The sequence below is a fragment of the Cyrtonyx montezumae genome, unplaced genomic scaffold (genome assembly GCF_038088225.1).
Source record: "Cyrtonyx montezumae isolate F1298 unplaced genomic scaffold, pur_monq_1.0 scaffold_16, whole genome shotgun sequence".
NCBI classification, from domain to species: domain Eukaryota; kingdom Metazoa; phylum Chordata; class Aves; order Galliformes; family Odontophoridae; genus Cyrtonyx; species Cyrtonyx montezumae.
Genome location: NW_027071892.1, coordinates 1214721 through 1231404, shown reverse-complemented (window position 1 = coordinate 1231404; position 16684 = coordinate 1214721). Strand labels below are relative to the sequence as shown.

General features: G+C 50.0%; 1 protein-coding gene across 1 annotated transcript in view; it reads right to left on the bottom strand.

Annotated features, from left to right (window-relative positions):
* The window catches only part of LOC136046417 (zona pellucida sperm-binding protein 2-like), a 30895-nt gene that overhangs the window by 5651 nt on the left and 8560 nt on the right, over window positions 1-16684 (bottom strand). The window contains 12 exon segments of the mRNA XM_065733005.1: window positions 13132-13232; window positions 13306-13502; window positions 13677-13803; window positions 14174-14266; window positions 14666-14748; window positions 14833-14893; window positions 14895-14930; window positions 15324-15488; window positions 15708-15746; window positions 16031-16125; window positions 16216-16299; window positions 16448-16521. Coding sequence (XP_065589077.1) covers window positions 13132-13232; window positions 13306-13502; window positions 13677-13803; window positions 14174-14266; window positions 14666-14748; window positions 14833-14893; window positions 14895-14930; window positions 15324-15488; window positions 15708-15746; window positions 16031-16125; window positions 16216-16299; window positions 16448-16521 — 1155 coding nt within the window.

The following is a 16684-nucleotide window of genomic DNA, read 5'->3' as shown; positions in this document are numbered from 1 at the left end:
TTTTTGTGCACCTACATGAGCTTTACTGAAAGCTAAAGCCTCCAGGAGATCCTCTCCTGTTTTCAGCTTGGTTCCTCTGACCAAAGGCCTTAACAGGGGAGGGGGATGATGACTGCCTATGCTCAGCAAGTGAGACCCATGTTTTTACCTTCAAGGAACTAGACAACCAACTCCAGAGCAACATCTCTTACCTGAAAAGCCACATTTTTAATCAGAGTTTGTTTGTTAACAATTGCATTAACATACCACATTTTCCATGAATGCTCTTTTCTTCAGGCATTTAAGAAGAGCCCGGAACAGCAGCATTGTGGCCACCAGAGAGAGAACACCGACAGCAGCCATCGTAAGCACAGCCCACACCTCGCTCAGCAGAGTGCTCCCTACAAAGGGAGCGGAGACACACTGCAGTGAGGGGCTGCATCCCGCAGCTGGGCAGTGAACACCAGCACCGTGCTGCTCCTCACCTCTTACTGCTGGCCATCCATCGCGCACTAGGAGCACAGGACCCCACAGGCTGACCACAGAGCTGGCACCCAGCATCCCACTGCCTGCAACAGCACATGGCACAGGTGAGCAGTGCAATGCGGAGTGTTCATTGGCACTGCCATGTGACCCAGCACCCGCTCGGGCACTACCTCGCTTGCTCCTAGGTGGTCTGGGGCACCTCACCATACACAGAGGGGAGTCCAGCTGGAAGCGGTTACACATCAGGATGCTGCAGTGGAAATACAACTGGACACAAGACAAACATGGCCTTTTACTTACATAGAAGCACTAGGTAAGAACGGTCCTACAAGATCAGTCGTACAAGATCTGTAAGCCCCCTTCCCTAGGCAGGCCATTCCAGCATCTGACTGCTCTTTTAGAGGAAAGGTTTTTCCTCATATCCCATCTAAATCTTCTCTGGCACAACTTGTGGCCATTACCCCTCATCCTCAGTGTCTTTCTGGGAGTGAGGGGAAGGAAGCAAGAGGCAATACTCACTAGGCTGGGGAGAGTCTTGTCACCAGATACAAAAGCAAAAGCCTTCACTTCCGGCCTCTGACGATAATTGGGGTAGCTGACTGTGGGGTAAATAACTGCCAAGGATGGTACTCCGCAAAGAGATAGTATAGGGGATGGTATATTTTAAGTAGTTCTATATAAACAGTATACAAATAATACAAAAGAGAAGATGGCTCACCTTTATGATGACAAGGCTCACAGGGGACTCCACATGGGAGGGATCTCCAACAAGAGATCCTTCCCTGGTGGTGGTCAGCCCTTAAATGGGGTTTGGGAGAGGTGGAACCAGGCTCCACCCCTTCCACTCACACAGGTATATCACCTTCACCTGTGCCCACATGGCTGACTCAGTGCTCACCTCAGGTGACCAATCAGTGGTTCAGGCCATGATTCAACAGTTCCCATACACTCCACCCCATCACGACATGAACCACTGATCAAGTAACCATAAGGTGAGCTCCCCTTGATACAGAGACCTAATACATCACGACGCTTACATAATTGCCCGTCGCAACACATGTTGATGTAATCCGAGATGAGTGATGATTGGCACATCAGTTGAACTTTTCTTTGGGCCAGTGCTCGGTGGTATCTACTGGAAGCATGTAATCACACAGTGCAGGTCCGTCTTATATGTCATCAGTCCTGGTTAGACCATCACCAGATGCTGCACATTGTCTTATAACAACTCTGGAACACTGCAGTATTGTTTGGTTCCTTCTGGTGACTCATAGACTTATGGGGAGTAATATAAGTGTTTTAGAGGTACCAAGAGGGGAAGATCCGCTCTCCAAGGTAAGATACAGGCCGTATTCCTGTCTTGGGTTAACACTTCAGCTTGTACAGGGGCATGCCCTGGCCGCCTGTACCAAACCCTTTGACCCGATGTCTGTGGCTGTACGACTATATCAGGCACCAAAGGGGGTGTCCTGATCTGCCACAGAGACATGATAGGGGTCCCCTTAGCAATGAAGACTGGAGTGTTAACCATTATTTCAGTAGGCCATGTACCCATTACCAGAGGGGCTACCGAACCCCCACCTCCAATAATCTCCCCCAAGGTGCAAGTAGGCCGCACCATCGTGGTCCTACCTGCACCTTCCAGGGCCATTTTATTTTATTGGTACCTGGTTTTAGGTCTTCAGGGGCAGGGAGCAGAAGATTGTTCTCACGGCCAATCTGAGGTCTCACTTCATTATCGGTGCCCGTAATTTGGATCCTAAGTGGGGACGCCCTGTCTGTAACATTTTCAAGGCACTGGGTCTGCCATCTCTAGGTCTTTCATTCAGGTACCGCAGGGTCTCGTGGAGTCTCTTTGTCCACCCCTGCAGGGACTGAGAGTCTGTCTTCAGGGCAGCCTTGAGAATACCATTGTAACATTCAATAAGGCCTGCCCCCGTTGGATTATATGGCAGGTGGAATCGCCACTCAATATTTTTTCTTCTGCCCAGCGTTGTATCACTGCACCCGTGAAATGACTTCCTTGGTCGCTCTCGATGACTTGCGGTGTCCCGTAGGCAGCCATCAACCTTGTGAGTGCCTTTATAGCATATGCCTGGTTGGCTTTTGGTACTGGATAGGCCTGCATTAGCCCACTCGCGGTGTCGACACAGGTTAGGGCATATCTCGCCCCCTCAGACCGAGGGAGGGGCCCAATATAATCAACCTGCCACCTCTGTAGAGGATTGCGTCCTCTAGCAAGATGGGCTGTAGTTTCAGGCAACGACTTCGGTCTTATCTTAGAGCAGGCGTCACAGTCTCGGCATGCTTGAGCGATGTCCGATAGCTGTATGGGCAGTCCCCACGCTTTAGCGGCTGCCCACATGGTCTTCTGCCCAGCATGCTGCAGCTTTTGATATAGCCAGTAAGCGATATTCTCAGATGGCGAGTTCTCAACCCATCTAACTCGGGCCAGTGTGTCGGCTTCATCATTTCCTGGTGACTGTAGGGGTTGATGACCAGAAACATGGTAGACACGTACAGTTCTGTGTTTGACTGCATTCCATATGTCTAACCACATATCTTTGCCCCAGATCAGTCGGGAGTGGATAGTCCACTCCTGGGTGGCCCACTGTGCGATCCAAAGAGTGAGCCCCCGATACACAGTCCAACTATCTGTGCAAATATTCAGGATACCATCACCAGGTTCTTTGGTTATAACCATCCACACCGCCTGCAGCTCTGCCCACTGGCTGCTTTGACCATCCCCCTCTTCGAACCATATTGTGTCTGTGGCAGGATGGTACGCTACTGCTCTCCACTTACTTGGGTTGCCCTTGCTGGACCCATCCGTGTACCAGGCATCTTCAGGAATAGGATATTTTCCTTCCTGGACGGGACTCTTCTGTGGTGGAGCAACCGAAGTTTGTTTCGGTGCATCACTATGATACGTTACTGGGCCAAGAATCTTCTGAAGCTCTTCTTTCAACGGTGAGGAAGACAGACTACTCCTCTGACTGAGATAGGCGACCCATCGTGCCACCATCTGCGCCTGGGCCACCCCCGTCTTAGGAAGGTGGGTCAGATCTCTTACCCACCCCTGGATTGGCAATGTAGTCTTGACTATAACTTCGGCCGTTTGGGTTATTGGCTCTACCGCTTGTAATGCCGAATAGGCAGCCAATAACTGTTTTTCAATCATACTGTATCTTTCCTCTGCTCCATGCCACACCTGAGACCAAAATCCAATGGGGGTCCGAACAGAACTCTGACGTTGCCACAGGCCCCAGCCAAAGCCATCTTGAGTTACGTGAACATCTAGCTCAGCTGGGAGGGTAGGATCAAATATACCCAGTACCTGGGCTTGTTTAACCGCCTGTTTCGCCTGTTGGAAAGCATCCTGTTCAGTTCTCCCCCAATCCCATAATTGATCCTTTTTGGTAAGTCTATATAAAGGTCTCAGCAGCTGCGCCAAATGAGGTATAAAGGAACGCCAATATCCCAATATACCCAGGAATTCCTGCAGCTGCTTTGGTGTTGTAAGGACTGGAAATGCCTGAACCTTACCTACGATGGCATCAGGTAACACTTTGGTCTTTCCTGACCAGACTACCCCTAGAAATTTTATGGACAGTCCTGGACCTTGCACTTTTTGAGGATTGATAGCCCATCCTCTTTCACTTAGGTAGGCAGTTAATGAATCTGCTGCCTCCCCTACTGCTTCCAGTGAGTCAGATGTTAACAGGAGGTCATCAATATAGTGGTATAGGTTCACATTGTTTGGTTTTCTCCAATCAGCCAGGTCACGTGCCACCACATTATGACAGTATGTTGGTGAGTGCACGTACCCCCGTGGCAAGACCTGAAAGGTCCACTGCCTGCCTCCCCACGTAAATGCAAATTGATCTTGTGATTCTTCAGCAATAGGTATGCTAAAAAATGCATTCACTAAATCCAGGACACAATGGTAGGTTTTAATTTCCCTACTAAGAGTGTCCATTAAGGAGGCAATATTGGGTATGGCCGCATGGTTGGGCGGCGTGACCTTATTTAGTTCCCTATAATCCACCGTCATTCTCCATGTTTCATCCAACTTCCGTACTGGCCATATGGGGGAATTATATGGGCTGTGTGCAGCTCTTATAATACCTACTTTCTCTAATTCCCGCACTGTCTTTGATATTTCTTCTTGCCCACCCGGGAGTCTGTACTGTCTTACATTAGTAATCCGGCGTGGTTTCGGCAAACAAATGGGCTCATGTTTCGCATGGCCCCTCAATATTGTCCATATTGCCCGGATACTAATGTACCTCTGCTGTAGTCTGAACTCTCCAACAGCCGTCTGGAGAGCAAGACCCCATAGAATGTCTATGCTCAAGATGTATTCTGGAATTGGAGCAATCGACACCTTATACTCCCGGGGCGGGAGACGCCCAACCCCCAATTTCAACCACGTCTGGGTGACTGGAATAGTCTGTCCCCCAAACCCACCAATCATCACTCTATTACCCTTAAATTTTGTTGGGTCTCCATATATAATTGATGTTTCTGCGCCGGTATCCACTAGAGCCATCACCTTCTGCACATTTGTCCTGGACCAGAATATTGTTAATTCTACATAGGGCCTCCGGTCACATCTGGAGGCCCTATGGGGACCAGAGTTTTCCGTTAATCCATGAATTTTGCCAGATCTAAATCTTTTGCCACAGGTGGCTCAGGCACTGTAGCCCGTGACACCTGCGGATGTTTTTTTCTTCTGTTGGGTATTATAAAGTCAGCCAAATTCCAGGTTGTTGTCGGTGTTTTTTGTAAATTCGTACTCACGATTTTCTGGGAGCACTCTGAAATTTTTGATCATTTCTAAGCTGTTTCCACAGCTGCAACAAGACATGGTTGGGTTGCCCATCAATTTTGGTAAACGCAACCCCAGCCCGTATGAGATCATTAAACATAGTCCTCCGAGATACCCGTATGGGGCCTGATCGGGGCATCCGTGGAGCAGGCTTTTTAGTTTTAATAGGGAAGGCCTCAGCGTCTTCCACTATACGAACATTGCACCTGGTTCTTACGCGCTCCGTCTCCCCTAAGTCTGCTACTAACTGGGCTGCCTGCTGTACGATGGCTTCTGATGCCACCAACGGATTTAATATGGAAACCAACATCCCATATAGGTGGGAGGGGGTCTGCTGTAGTATCAGATCTCTCATGCCCGCTGTAAATTTCTCCATATCAGGGCTTTCAAAAGTGTCTGCGTACAGAGCCTCTGTTGTGGTTTTGTGGTTTTGATGCCGGTATTCCACATCAGAGCATCATGCAGCAGTTAAGGAGTTAATGCTGGGGGAGCAGCAGAGGGGAGGGGCGGAGCTCCGCACCGGATGCAGGCGGTGCTCGGTCTGGGCACTTTGCTCTGGGCTGCCGTGGAGGTTCAGCACGTGTGCTTCCCCTGGAGGTCCTCCTTAACGTAAGCTCACAGCTTTTGGGTTGGAAATTTTTATCTCTCCCTCTCAATTGTTCAATTTTATTAGATTTAGTAAAGTTACCGTTCCTTCTCAGATCGTGCCGTTTTTTTCTTGTAGACCCATCTCTTCCCGCTGTTTCCCCCTCCCCCTCCCAGAGCGCGGCTCTGCTTGGGCGGCCGCGCAGCCACTGACGCAGTTTCTTTTTTTTCTCTCCCCTCTCCCTTCTCGGTTTCCCTTGGGTCACTGTCACGGACAACACCGTGACAATTATTGGTGGAGAATGCGGGCAGTGCAGTATTGGCACTCCATTGTAAATCTGGTGCAGAGTGGACTAAGGTTTTCCATGTACCTTATAGCATGCTGGCGTCTTTTTAAGCTCCTTGTGTTCAGCACCGGAGCAGTGTGTATATACAGCTACTTTAGTGTGCTGAGGGGGTTACATGCCTCCTGCCTAGACACCCTGGCTAACGTGACAGATTATGCAGCATTTGGAATGGTTTCCAGTTACTCTTTTCAGGTCTTTACCTATATTCAAGATGTCAACCTGACAACTGTGTTATTTATTTTCCTGAATGCTCTCTTGGCAATTTATATCATGTAGAGGAAGCCTTCCTCAAAACCAGAGAGTGTTGAATGGCAGGGAAGGTGGAAAAAATTAGGAAAGAAATTAGAAGCGTGGGGACCCCCGGTGTTATGCAATTTTGATCTTGAGCACCTGTGGGATCCTGAGAAATTCAGTGAGTGTTTAGGTAAGCAGTCATGGAACTCAGGACGATCTGAGAAGGAATGTATTGTTTGGGGTCTGGCTTGTGCTTATCGAGCTATAATTGATATTCTGGAGAGAAATGGTTTCCAAACCAAGGTCCAAAGCAAAAATGAAAACCTCGAAGTTAGACCTGACCAGTCACAGGAAGCACCGGTATCAGTGTCGGTTGCCCCTGTGGAAGGCCAGAAATGGACACGGCCGTCCTCGCGCCTAGAACGGAAAGAAGAAGCAGAGAAAAAAAAGGAAGATCCAGGCGAGGGGCCCTCCTCAGCACCATCACCACCACCACCACCACCTAAAAAGGCCACTAAGAAAAGTGAGAGACATGGAGAAGACCGCGATGATGATGGAGTCACTGTTACCACTACTCGTCGGCCCCTAAAGATGACTGAAATACAAGGTTCAAGAAAGGAGTTTGTACGGCGCTCAGGTGAATCTATTGTCACCTGGTTGCTGCGGTGTTGGGACAGCGGTGCCAGCAGCGTGTCCCTAGATGGCAGTGAAGCCCGCCAGCTGGGAAGCATTGCTCGAGACCCAGCTATCGACAGAGGAATTGGCAGATGTCTGAATGGAGTCGCTACCCTCTGGGAACGAGTACTAGTGGCTGTAAAGGATAGATACCCTTACAAAGATGATCTGCAGCCTAAGGTGGAAAGATGGAACACCGTGGAGAAAGGCATCCAATTTTTGAGAGAAACAGCCGTAGTAGAGATGCTGTATGATCCCAATTTCGTCCCTAACAATCCACACCAGGACCGTGATCCTGATAGAGTAAGGTGCACACCTGATGTATATCGCAAGCTCTCAAAAACAGCACCAGAGAGGTACGCAAGTACACTGGTAGCAATGTTCCATAGATTCGAGGGTCAAGACAGAAGACTCCCAGTTTATGAATTGACTGTTACACTCGAAAACATTGAACAGCAGTTTCCACCATCACGTGCTTCCATTGCAGCTATAGTAGCAGAAGAAGTAGGTGAGATTAAGGAGACACAGAAAACTATACTGGAGGAACTGTCATTACTGATGAATAGGGATGAACCTGTGTCAGTATTGGAAACACCTGATGAAGACGAGCATGACGCAAAGAATCTGATGAAGCAATTTATCAAACTGTTGAAAGTCTCGGCCACCAAAGGCAACCGCCTCTCTGCACGAGCAAATGACGGCAGTAACATCATGTCACGTGTGGCCATGTGGAGCTTCTTATGAGAAAACGGAGTGGACATGAGGAAGTGGCATAAAAAACCCACTCCTGCACTGTGAGCACGGGTGAGAGAACTACAACAGAGATCAGCCACCAATGAAATTGCTCCTGTCACTGCAGGTAACCAATAGAGGGGTTATTGCCCTCAGCCAGGGGAGGGAAAGGGATAATAGAGTGTATTGGACTGTATGGATTAGATGGCCTGGCACATTGGAGCCACAAAGATATAAGGCACTGGTGGACACTGGTGCACAGTGCACTCTGATGCCCTCGAGTTATAAAGGGACAGAATTGATTCATATTTCTGGAGTGACTGGGGGTTCTCAGGAACTGTCTGTGTTGGAGGCAGAAATAAGCCTCACCGGTAAAACCTGGCAGAAGCATCCCATAGTGACTGGACAGGGGGATCCATGCATACTCGGTATTGACTATCTCAGAAGGGGACATTTCAAGGATCCCAAAGGATACCGATGGGCTTTTGGAATAGCTGCTGTAGATGCAGACAACATTCAGCAGCTGTCTGTTTTACCTGGCCTGTCAGAAGATCCGTCTGTTGTGGGGGTACTGAAAGTAAAAGAGCAGCAGGTACCTGTCGCTACAAAAACGGTGCACAGACGGCAGTACCGCACCAACAGGGATTCCTTGCTCCCCATTCATAACTTGATCCGTCAGCTAGAGAGCCGGGGAGTGATCAGCAAAACTCACTCACCGTTTAACAGCCCCATATGGCCGGTGCGTAAAGCCAGTGGAGAATGGAGGCTGACGGTAGATTACCGTGGCCTGAATGAAGTCACACCCCCACTGAGTGCTGCTGTGCCAGATATGTTGGAGCTGCAGTATGAACTGGAGTCAAAAGCAGCCAAGTGGTATGCCACCATTGACATTGCCAATGCATTCTTTTCTATTCCTTTGGCCACAGAGTGCAGACCACAGTTTGCTTTCACCTGGAGGGGCGTTCAGTACACCTGGAACCGTTTGCCCCAGGGGTGGAAACACAGCCCAACCATTTGCCATGGGCTGATTCAAACCACACTGGAACAGGGTGGGGCACCTGAGCACCTCCAGTACGTTGATGACATTGTTGTGTGGGGTGATACAGCAGAGGAAGTTTTTAAAAAAGGAGAGCGAATAATCCAAATTCTTCTGGGTGCTGGTTTTGCTATTAAACGGAACAAAGTGAAGGGACCTGCCCAAGAAATTCAATTCCTGGGAGTAAAATGGCAAGATGGACGTCGTCACATTCCAGGAGATGTGATTGACAAAATCACCAGTATGTCACCACCCACTAGCAAGAAAGAGACACAGTCTTTTCTAGGTGTAGTTGGTTTTTGGAGGATGCACATCCCAAACTACAGCCTCATAGTAAGCCCCCTCTATCAAGTGACTCGGAAAAAGAATAATTTTGCATAGGGTCCTGAACAGCAGCAGGCCTTTAAGCAAATTAAGCAGGAGATAGCCCGTGCTGTGGCCCTGGGGCCAGTACGGTTGGGACAGGATGTGAAAAACATCCTCTACACTGCTGCTGGAGAGAAAGGTCCCACTTGGAGTCTGTGGCAAAGAGCCTCTGGGGAGACCCGAGGCCGACTCCTTGGATTTTGGAACAGAGCATACAGGGGTTCAGAGGAGTGCTACACTCCAACTGAGAAGGAGATTTTGGCAGCATACGAGGGGGTTCGGGCTGCCTCTGAAGTAATTGGTACTGAGACACAGCTCCTCCTGGCACCTCGACTGCCAGTGCTGAATTGGATGTTCAAAGGAAAGGTTCCCCCCACCCATCATGCTACTGATGCCACCTGGAGTAAGTGGATTGCACTGATTACACAGCGAGCTCGGATGGGGAACCTCAACCGTCCAGGAATCCTGGAGGTGATCATGGACTGGCCTGAAGGCAAGAAATTTGGAACACCCCCATCAGAGGAGATACCACGTGCTAAAGAGGCCCCACCATATAACGAAGTACTAGAGAATGAAAAGACGTATGCCCTCTTCACTGATGGATCGTGTCGTATTGTTGGGAAGCATCGCAGATGGAAGGCTGCTGTGTGGAGCCCCACACGACGAGTTGCAAAGGCCACCGAAGGAGAAGGAGAGTCAAGCCAATTTGCGGAGGTAAAGGCTGTCCAGCTGGCCTTAGATGTGGCTGAACGAGAGCGGTGGCCCATGCTATATCTTTATACTGACTCTTGGATGGTGGCAAATGCTTTATGGGGGTGGTTGCAGCAGTGGGAACAGGACAACTGGCAACGGAAGGGTAAACCTATTTGGGCTGCTGAACTGTGGAAAGACATTGCTGCCCGAACAAAAAGGTTGGGTGTAAAGGTGCGCCATGTAGATGCTCATGTGCCCAAGAATCGAGCTACTGAAGAGCAGAGAAATAACCATCAGGTAGATCGAGCTGCCAGAATTGAGGTGTCTCAGATCGATTTGGACTGGCAGAACAAAGGAGAGCTATTTTTAGCTCGATGGGCCCATGAGACCTCAGGCCATCAAGGAAGGGATGCGACCTATAAGTGGGCTAGAGACCGAGGGGTGGACTTAACTATGGATGCCGTTGCACAGGTTATCCATGACTGTGACACATGTGCCATAATTAAACAGGCCAAGAGGATGAAACCCCTCTGGCAGGAAGGGCGATGGGAAAAGTATAAATATGGGGAGGCGTGGCAGGTTGATTATATCACCTTGCCACGAACTCGCGATGGTAAGCGTTACGTGCTCACCATGGTGGAGGCGACCACTGGGTGGCTTGAGACATACGTAGTACCCCATGCTACCGCCCGAAACACTATCTTAGGTCTCAAGAAACAAGTCCTATGGCGACATGGTACTCCAGAAAGAATTGAGTCCGATAACGGGACTCATTTCAGAAATACACTTGTGGATATCTGGGCCAAAGAATACAGCATTGAATGGATCTACCATATCCCCTACCATGCACCAGCTGCTGGTAAGATCGAGCGCTACAGCAGGTTGTTAAAAACCACGTTGACAGCAATGGGTGGTGGGACATTCAAGCACTGGGAGAAGCATCTGGCAGAAGCCACCTGGCTGGTCAACACTAGGGGATCAGTCAACCAAGAGGGTCCTACACAGTCCAGCTCCCTACAGACCATAGAGGGAGATAAGGTCCCTGTGGTACATGTGAGGAGCATGTTGGGAAAAGCGGTGTGGGTCCTTCCATCCTCTGGAAAGGGCAAACCCCTCCGTGGAACCGTTTTTGCACAGGGACCTGGGTGCACCTGGTGGGTAAAGGATAAAAATGGGGACATCCAGTGTGTCCCACAAGGGAATTTGATGCTGGGGGAATGCAGTCTGTAATTATGTGTGTATGTATGTATATATGTTTCTATGTAACTTATGATTTTACTGTTTGGTTATGTATAGATGTGTGTTAAGCATGATGTGATGATGTGGAATAAGGGGTGGAATGTTGTGGTTTTGATGCCGGTATTCCACATCAGAGCATCATGCAGCAGTTAAGGAGTTAATGCTGGGGGAGCAGCAGAGGGGAGGGGCGGAGCTCTGCACCGGATGCGAGACGGCGCTCAGTCTGGGCGGGTTGCTCTGGGCTGCCGTGGAGGTTCAGCACGTGTGCTTCCCCTGGAGGTCCTCCTTAACGTAAGCTCACAGCTTTTGGGTTGGAAATTTTTATCTCTCCCTCTCAATTGCTCAATTTTATTAGATTTAGTAAAGTTACCGTTCCTTCTCAGATCGTGCCGTTGTTTTCTTGTAGACCCATCTCTTCCCGCTGTTTCCCCCTCCTGGAGCGCGGCTCTGCTTGGGCGGCCGCACAGCCACTGACGCAGTTTCTTTTTTTTCCTCTCCCCTCTCGGTTTCCCTTGGGTCACTGTCACAGACAACACCATGACAGCCTCCCTCATACCTAGTTCTTTGATGTAGGTTTGGAGGTCCTCCATAGAGGACCACAAAGCAGTATTAAGAGGGATATCGGTTTTGTTGGGCCATGTTAAGCAGGACGCAGCCATCAACCAATCTATAATAGAATGGTTTTCATCATTGTAGTGGACGGCTGCATATAATCGTTGTCTTAAGGCCGAGTTTATTGTTATAGATGCTAATTTTGACATTTCTGTCCCATTCACTAAAACACTTTCAGCTCCTGCATCCCATAACCTTAAGAGCCATGATGGTATGCTTTCCCTTGGTTTTTGATGGAACCGTTGTACTAGGTCCATCAGCTCATTAGCTGTATACAGACGAGCAGTTACATGGAAGCAGGTTTCTGCAGGGGGCCATTGGTCAGGAGGCACCCCTGCTGGTCTATCCTGTACCTTTGTTTTTTGAGTTATGATAGGCCAAATCTCGAATGGGTCCATCATAGATGGAGTTTCGAGATCTGCCTTAGAGATCTTTTTTCCTGTCATATCAGAGTCTTCTTCCTCTGATTTTTGGATGTCCTCTACCAATATATTCCGTATTTGTCTCGTGGGGACATTTAGGCCAGGCTTTTTGGTTGTTAATGTACCCAGCTGTTGCTCAAGTTTCTCAATACACTTTCTTAATAATTGATTTTCAGTCTCCATGTTATCATTTGCAGTATCTAATTTAAGTATGGCCATTACTAAAGGCCAGTCTACTGCAGAGGCGGCTAACTGCCGCTCCTTGGTAACGAGTATGTCCTTACCTAATCCTAGAAAGTAGTCAGTCAAATAAGATAGGGACTGCCTCTCCCTCCCCGGAACCCGCAGGGGTCCCCATTTCTCAATAATGGATGCCAACCCATAGTAGGGTGACCCCATGAACCCTGGAATTAGACCAGGGATTGTCTGTTCTAGGGGGGTAACGTTCTCCCCCTTGGCCCATTTAAACATATTCCAAATGAAGGACATGCCGAATAAGTATGGATTTATTATTGCTAGAGCTGCCTGGCTCGCCAAGTGTAAGGTAAATAACTCCCAATGATGGTACTCCACAAGGAGATAGTATAGGGGATGGTATATTTTAAGTAGTTCTATATAAACAGTATACAAATAATACAAAAGAGAAGATGGCTCACCTTTATGATGACAAGGCTCACAGGGGACTCCACGTGGGAGGGATCTCCAAGAAGAGAGATCCTTCCCTTGTTGGTGGTCAGCCCTTAAATGGGGTTTGGGAGAGGTGGAACCAGGCTCCACCCCTTCCACTCACACAGGTATATCACCTTCACCTGTGCCCACATGGCTGACTTAGTACTCACCTCAGGTGACCAATCAGTGGTTCAGGCCATGATTCAGCAGTTCCCATACACTCACCAAATAAGCTTCCTGACACACCTGAACTCACTGTCCCTTGAGATCCTGCGCAGCAGATGGTCGGACCGCAGTGCCCTCACCTCATTCTCATGTTATATCCTCTCCATCAAGCTGAGAAGAAGTGAGAGCAGCATTAGTGAGAGCACTCCCCCCACATGAAGCCCCCCCAGTGACTCTGGGAGCACTCACCCAGTACCTGGTCCCACACCTGCTCAGTGGGACATGGAACCAGGCCCTGTCGCTCATGGGGGACCTGAAGGCAGGCTTGCATGCAGAATCTCTGAGCCTGAGTGTGTCCAGGGCTAGTGGTGGTGTAGTACTGCCAGCAAGAACTTCAAAATCCATGTACCCATCCTGGGTGCACAAAGCAGCTGGAACAGAGGTACAAGAGTCATGCCCAAACAGGGACAGCTCAGTCTGCTGAAGAGCTGCTGTATTTTGGCCAGAGAAAGCCTCCCAGGAAGGAGTAGGCCAAGAATGAGCAGGGTTGGGGCATGCCAGCTGAGCAGCAGCTTGGCCCAACTCCATCCCACGACAGAACTCACCTACTGGTGCATGCTGGTCGCAGGGGCACTCCGGGTACATCACTATTGCCACAGTCTCTCCATTGAAATGAGAAGTCAGATTCAAGGACAGGTAGGACTGAGCTCCTGGGCAGCTCTCCCCCCGTGGCTGGAAGACAAGTTACTCTCCTGGAGTGTGACTGCAACAGATGCCCTTAACTCACACAGTGGAACAATTCAGTCCACCCTGCAGCCACACTGGGTGAAGAGCAGAAGACATGCATTGCCCCAGGCACCTCAGACATTGCCCGTCCCGGAGCAATGTAACCCCCACCTGCTCTCACAAGGAGGGTTCATGAAACCTGAGTTACTTCTTATATTGGTGCTTATCTGCTACTGGGCTGACATTTCTCTTCACCAGCCCCAGCACACACAGCTGACCCAACAGCCTTTCTGTTAGAGGTGCTGTGCTCTGTAAAAGGCAAAGGCCATAGAGCTGTGAGCACACCCAGCCCCACGAGCCCATAGCCTCAACTCACTGTGGACTTCAGGACCGCCCTGCTGATGTGCAGCTCGACCCCTCTTGCTGTGTTGAGGGTAATGCCATTGTCCTGGAGCTGGCCCATTGGGATGTGTGGAGAACTGGCTTGGGAAAGGAGGTTGTGTGTGCTTATCTTTGTAGCAGTGTGAACAAAACAGCATGTTCGGATCACTGAATTTTGAGAAGTAGTGCACCATTGACCAGGCAACGATGAGGGAGTAAGTTTGCGGTGGAATCAGATGGCCCTGGTATGTGTGGGAAAAGAATTAATTGGACACTACTTATCTTGCAAGGACAGAGCAAGAACCACTGCTTAACAATATTCTAAAAATAGCATATGTTCAAGGGGTATAAAAGTATGTAACCTGCGCAATAAAGTTGGCTCAGCTGCATAATCACATTGATGTCTCTGAGTCCTTGCATCGGCATCTTAAGAAGATCGTTCCGGCACGGCTGCGGTTCATCCTCCTGGGGTCACTGCAACAGGGATGGTCTCATCCTCCACAGCCACAAGAGTCCCTGGGAAGGCTGGGATGGTGACAGTCATATGTGTTGCTTTACAAAGCACCGGGCCTGGAACGAGATCCTTGTTGAAGAAAACAAGCACAAACATCTTCCCCTGCCCCAGGGCAACAGAGAGCTTCCTCTACACAGTACCTGGAGCACAAAGCATTCTTGACTGTATAGTCAGTGTATATTCAGGAGGGCCATACGTCAAGCTTGAGTGCCACAGTGTGGAGCACCTTGTTGTTGTGCTGCAGGGCAAGACAGAGCAAGGCACTCAGTGCAGGAGCCAGCACAGGCCCAGCTCTGCAGAGCCACATACACCCACCTCAAGTGGGTTGGAAGGACCTGGAGCTTTGCGCATCTCACTGTCTAGGAAAGCATCCATACACCACACTGCTCACACACCCACAGGACAGGCTGCACCAGAACCCCAGCAGAGCCATGCTGCTGGAGGTGCACCCTGAGCAGGGCCAGACGACTCAAGGCAAGCCCCACAAACTGGAGCAGCTTGCTCATGCCATTAAGCACAGCTTCAGATGAAAACAACTCTAGGCAAACTCACAAACGCCTCCATCAGGAGGAAGGTGTTCAACCCCTGAAAAAGCCTTGTCAACTCCTCAGCACGAGCTCTGCACTCCTACCTTGTAGGAGACAACTCCAGTGGCAGTGAAGGCCACCTGAAAAACCAGGCGGTGGCTATCAGCCAGAAAGCTGTAGCCTTGCTGCATGGCTTCCCCAAGGCTCAGCTGGTGCACCCTGATTCCATCATCAATGGTCAGTGTCCCGGTCATGGCAGCTGCCTGAACCTGTGGAGCAGAAAGGGGTTCCTTCAGAATGGAAAGCACAGCCCCATGGCAGCAGTGAGTTGTGTCTCTCCGTGGTGCAGGTTGTGCATTCAAGCCATCTGTACTGTTTACACATCTGGCTTCCCAACAACAGGTAGCTGCCCCAGCCTGAAGGCATCAGGTTGCTCTTGGGTCCAAAACCAAGGCATGCCTCACTTCTGTCAGCCAGCAGGCACCTACCATGTGCTCATCATGGAGGTTCAGTCCTGGGAGAGTAACCTGAGGAAAAAGAGTGCAAGAGTTACCACAGAAGCAGACAGTGATTACAACTTCATCAGAGAGAATCCTCCGCTACAAGACTCCAAAGCCAGAGTTGGCACCAGCAGGGCTGCAGCCAGACCTCAGCACTCAGGGATCTGTACCCGAACAGAAGCAGCTCTCCGCAGTAGAGATTTCTACTCTTGAGAAAAGTTTGAGCTAGAAACCCTGTTAAATCCAACCCAGCAGCAGAAAAGCCCAGACACTGTTCAACAGTACACTCCCAGAACAGAAACGCACTTTACCTCCAGGCTAGTGCAGTTCACCAACGGGGCACTGAGCAGCAGCTTCTCATAATCCACAGAGTGGTCACAGGACATCATCTCCTCCCCACTCGCATCTAGGGAGAAGGGAAAGGCCAGCTCAGCAGGCAGCAACAGACTTCAAGCTATGGAAGGAAGGACCAAGCCATGCCAGCAGCAGTACCTACCCACTGCATGCACACGCCACATGTGATTGCCAAGCTCTCTGGGAAGCTCCAGCTCCAGCCTGTCCCACAGACAGGTCACGCTCACTGCAAAGGGAAGGCCAAGCAGCTCAGCCCCAACCCTGGATGAGTCCCAGCCCCAGAGCCCCTTCCACACCAGCACAGGAGGAAGCAGCTTCAAGCAAATGCAGAGCCCCCCAGACCAGAAGCAGCAGAAACTGGGCCCATTCGTTACCCAAGAGATCCCAATCCCCTACGGCACCAGGGGCCAAGGGCAGCAAAAATCCAAACAGGAGGAACAGCAGCAGCCTGCAAGCAAAGCAAAACTACATCAGAGGGCAGCAAGGAAAAGGGCCCAAAAGGCCCAGCTCCCCCCAGCCCCACTCTCCCCATCCTGAAGGCACCACAGCACTGCTGCCCCCACTAACAGCCCTATCTCCCACCAGGCACCACAAGCCTGCAGGGTGCTGCC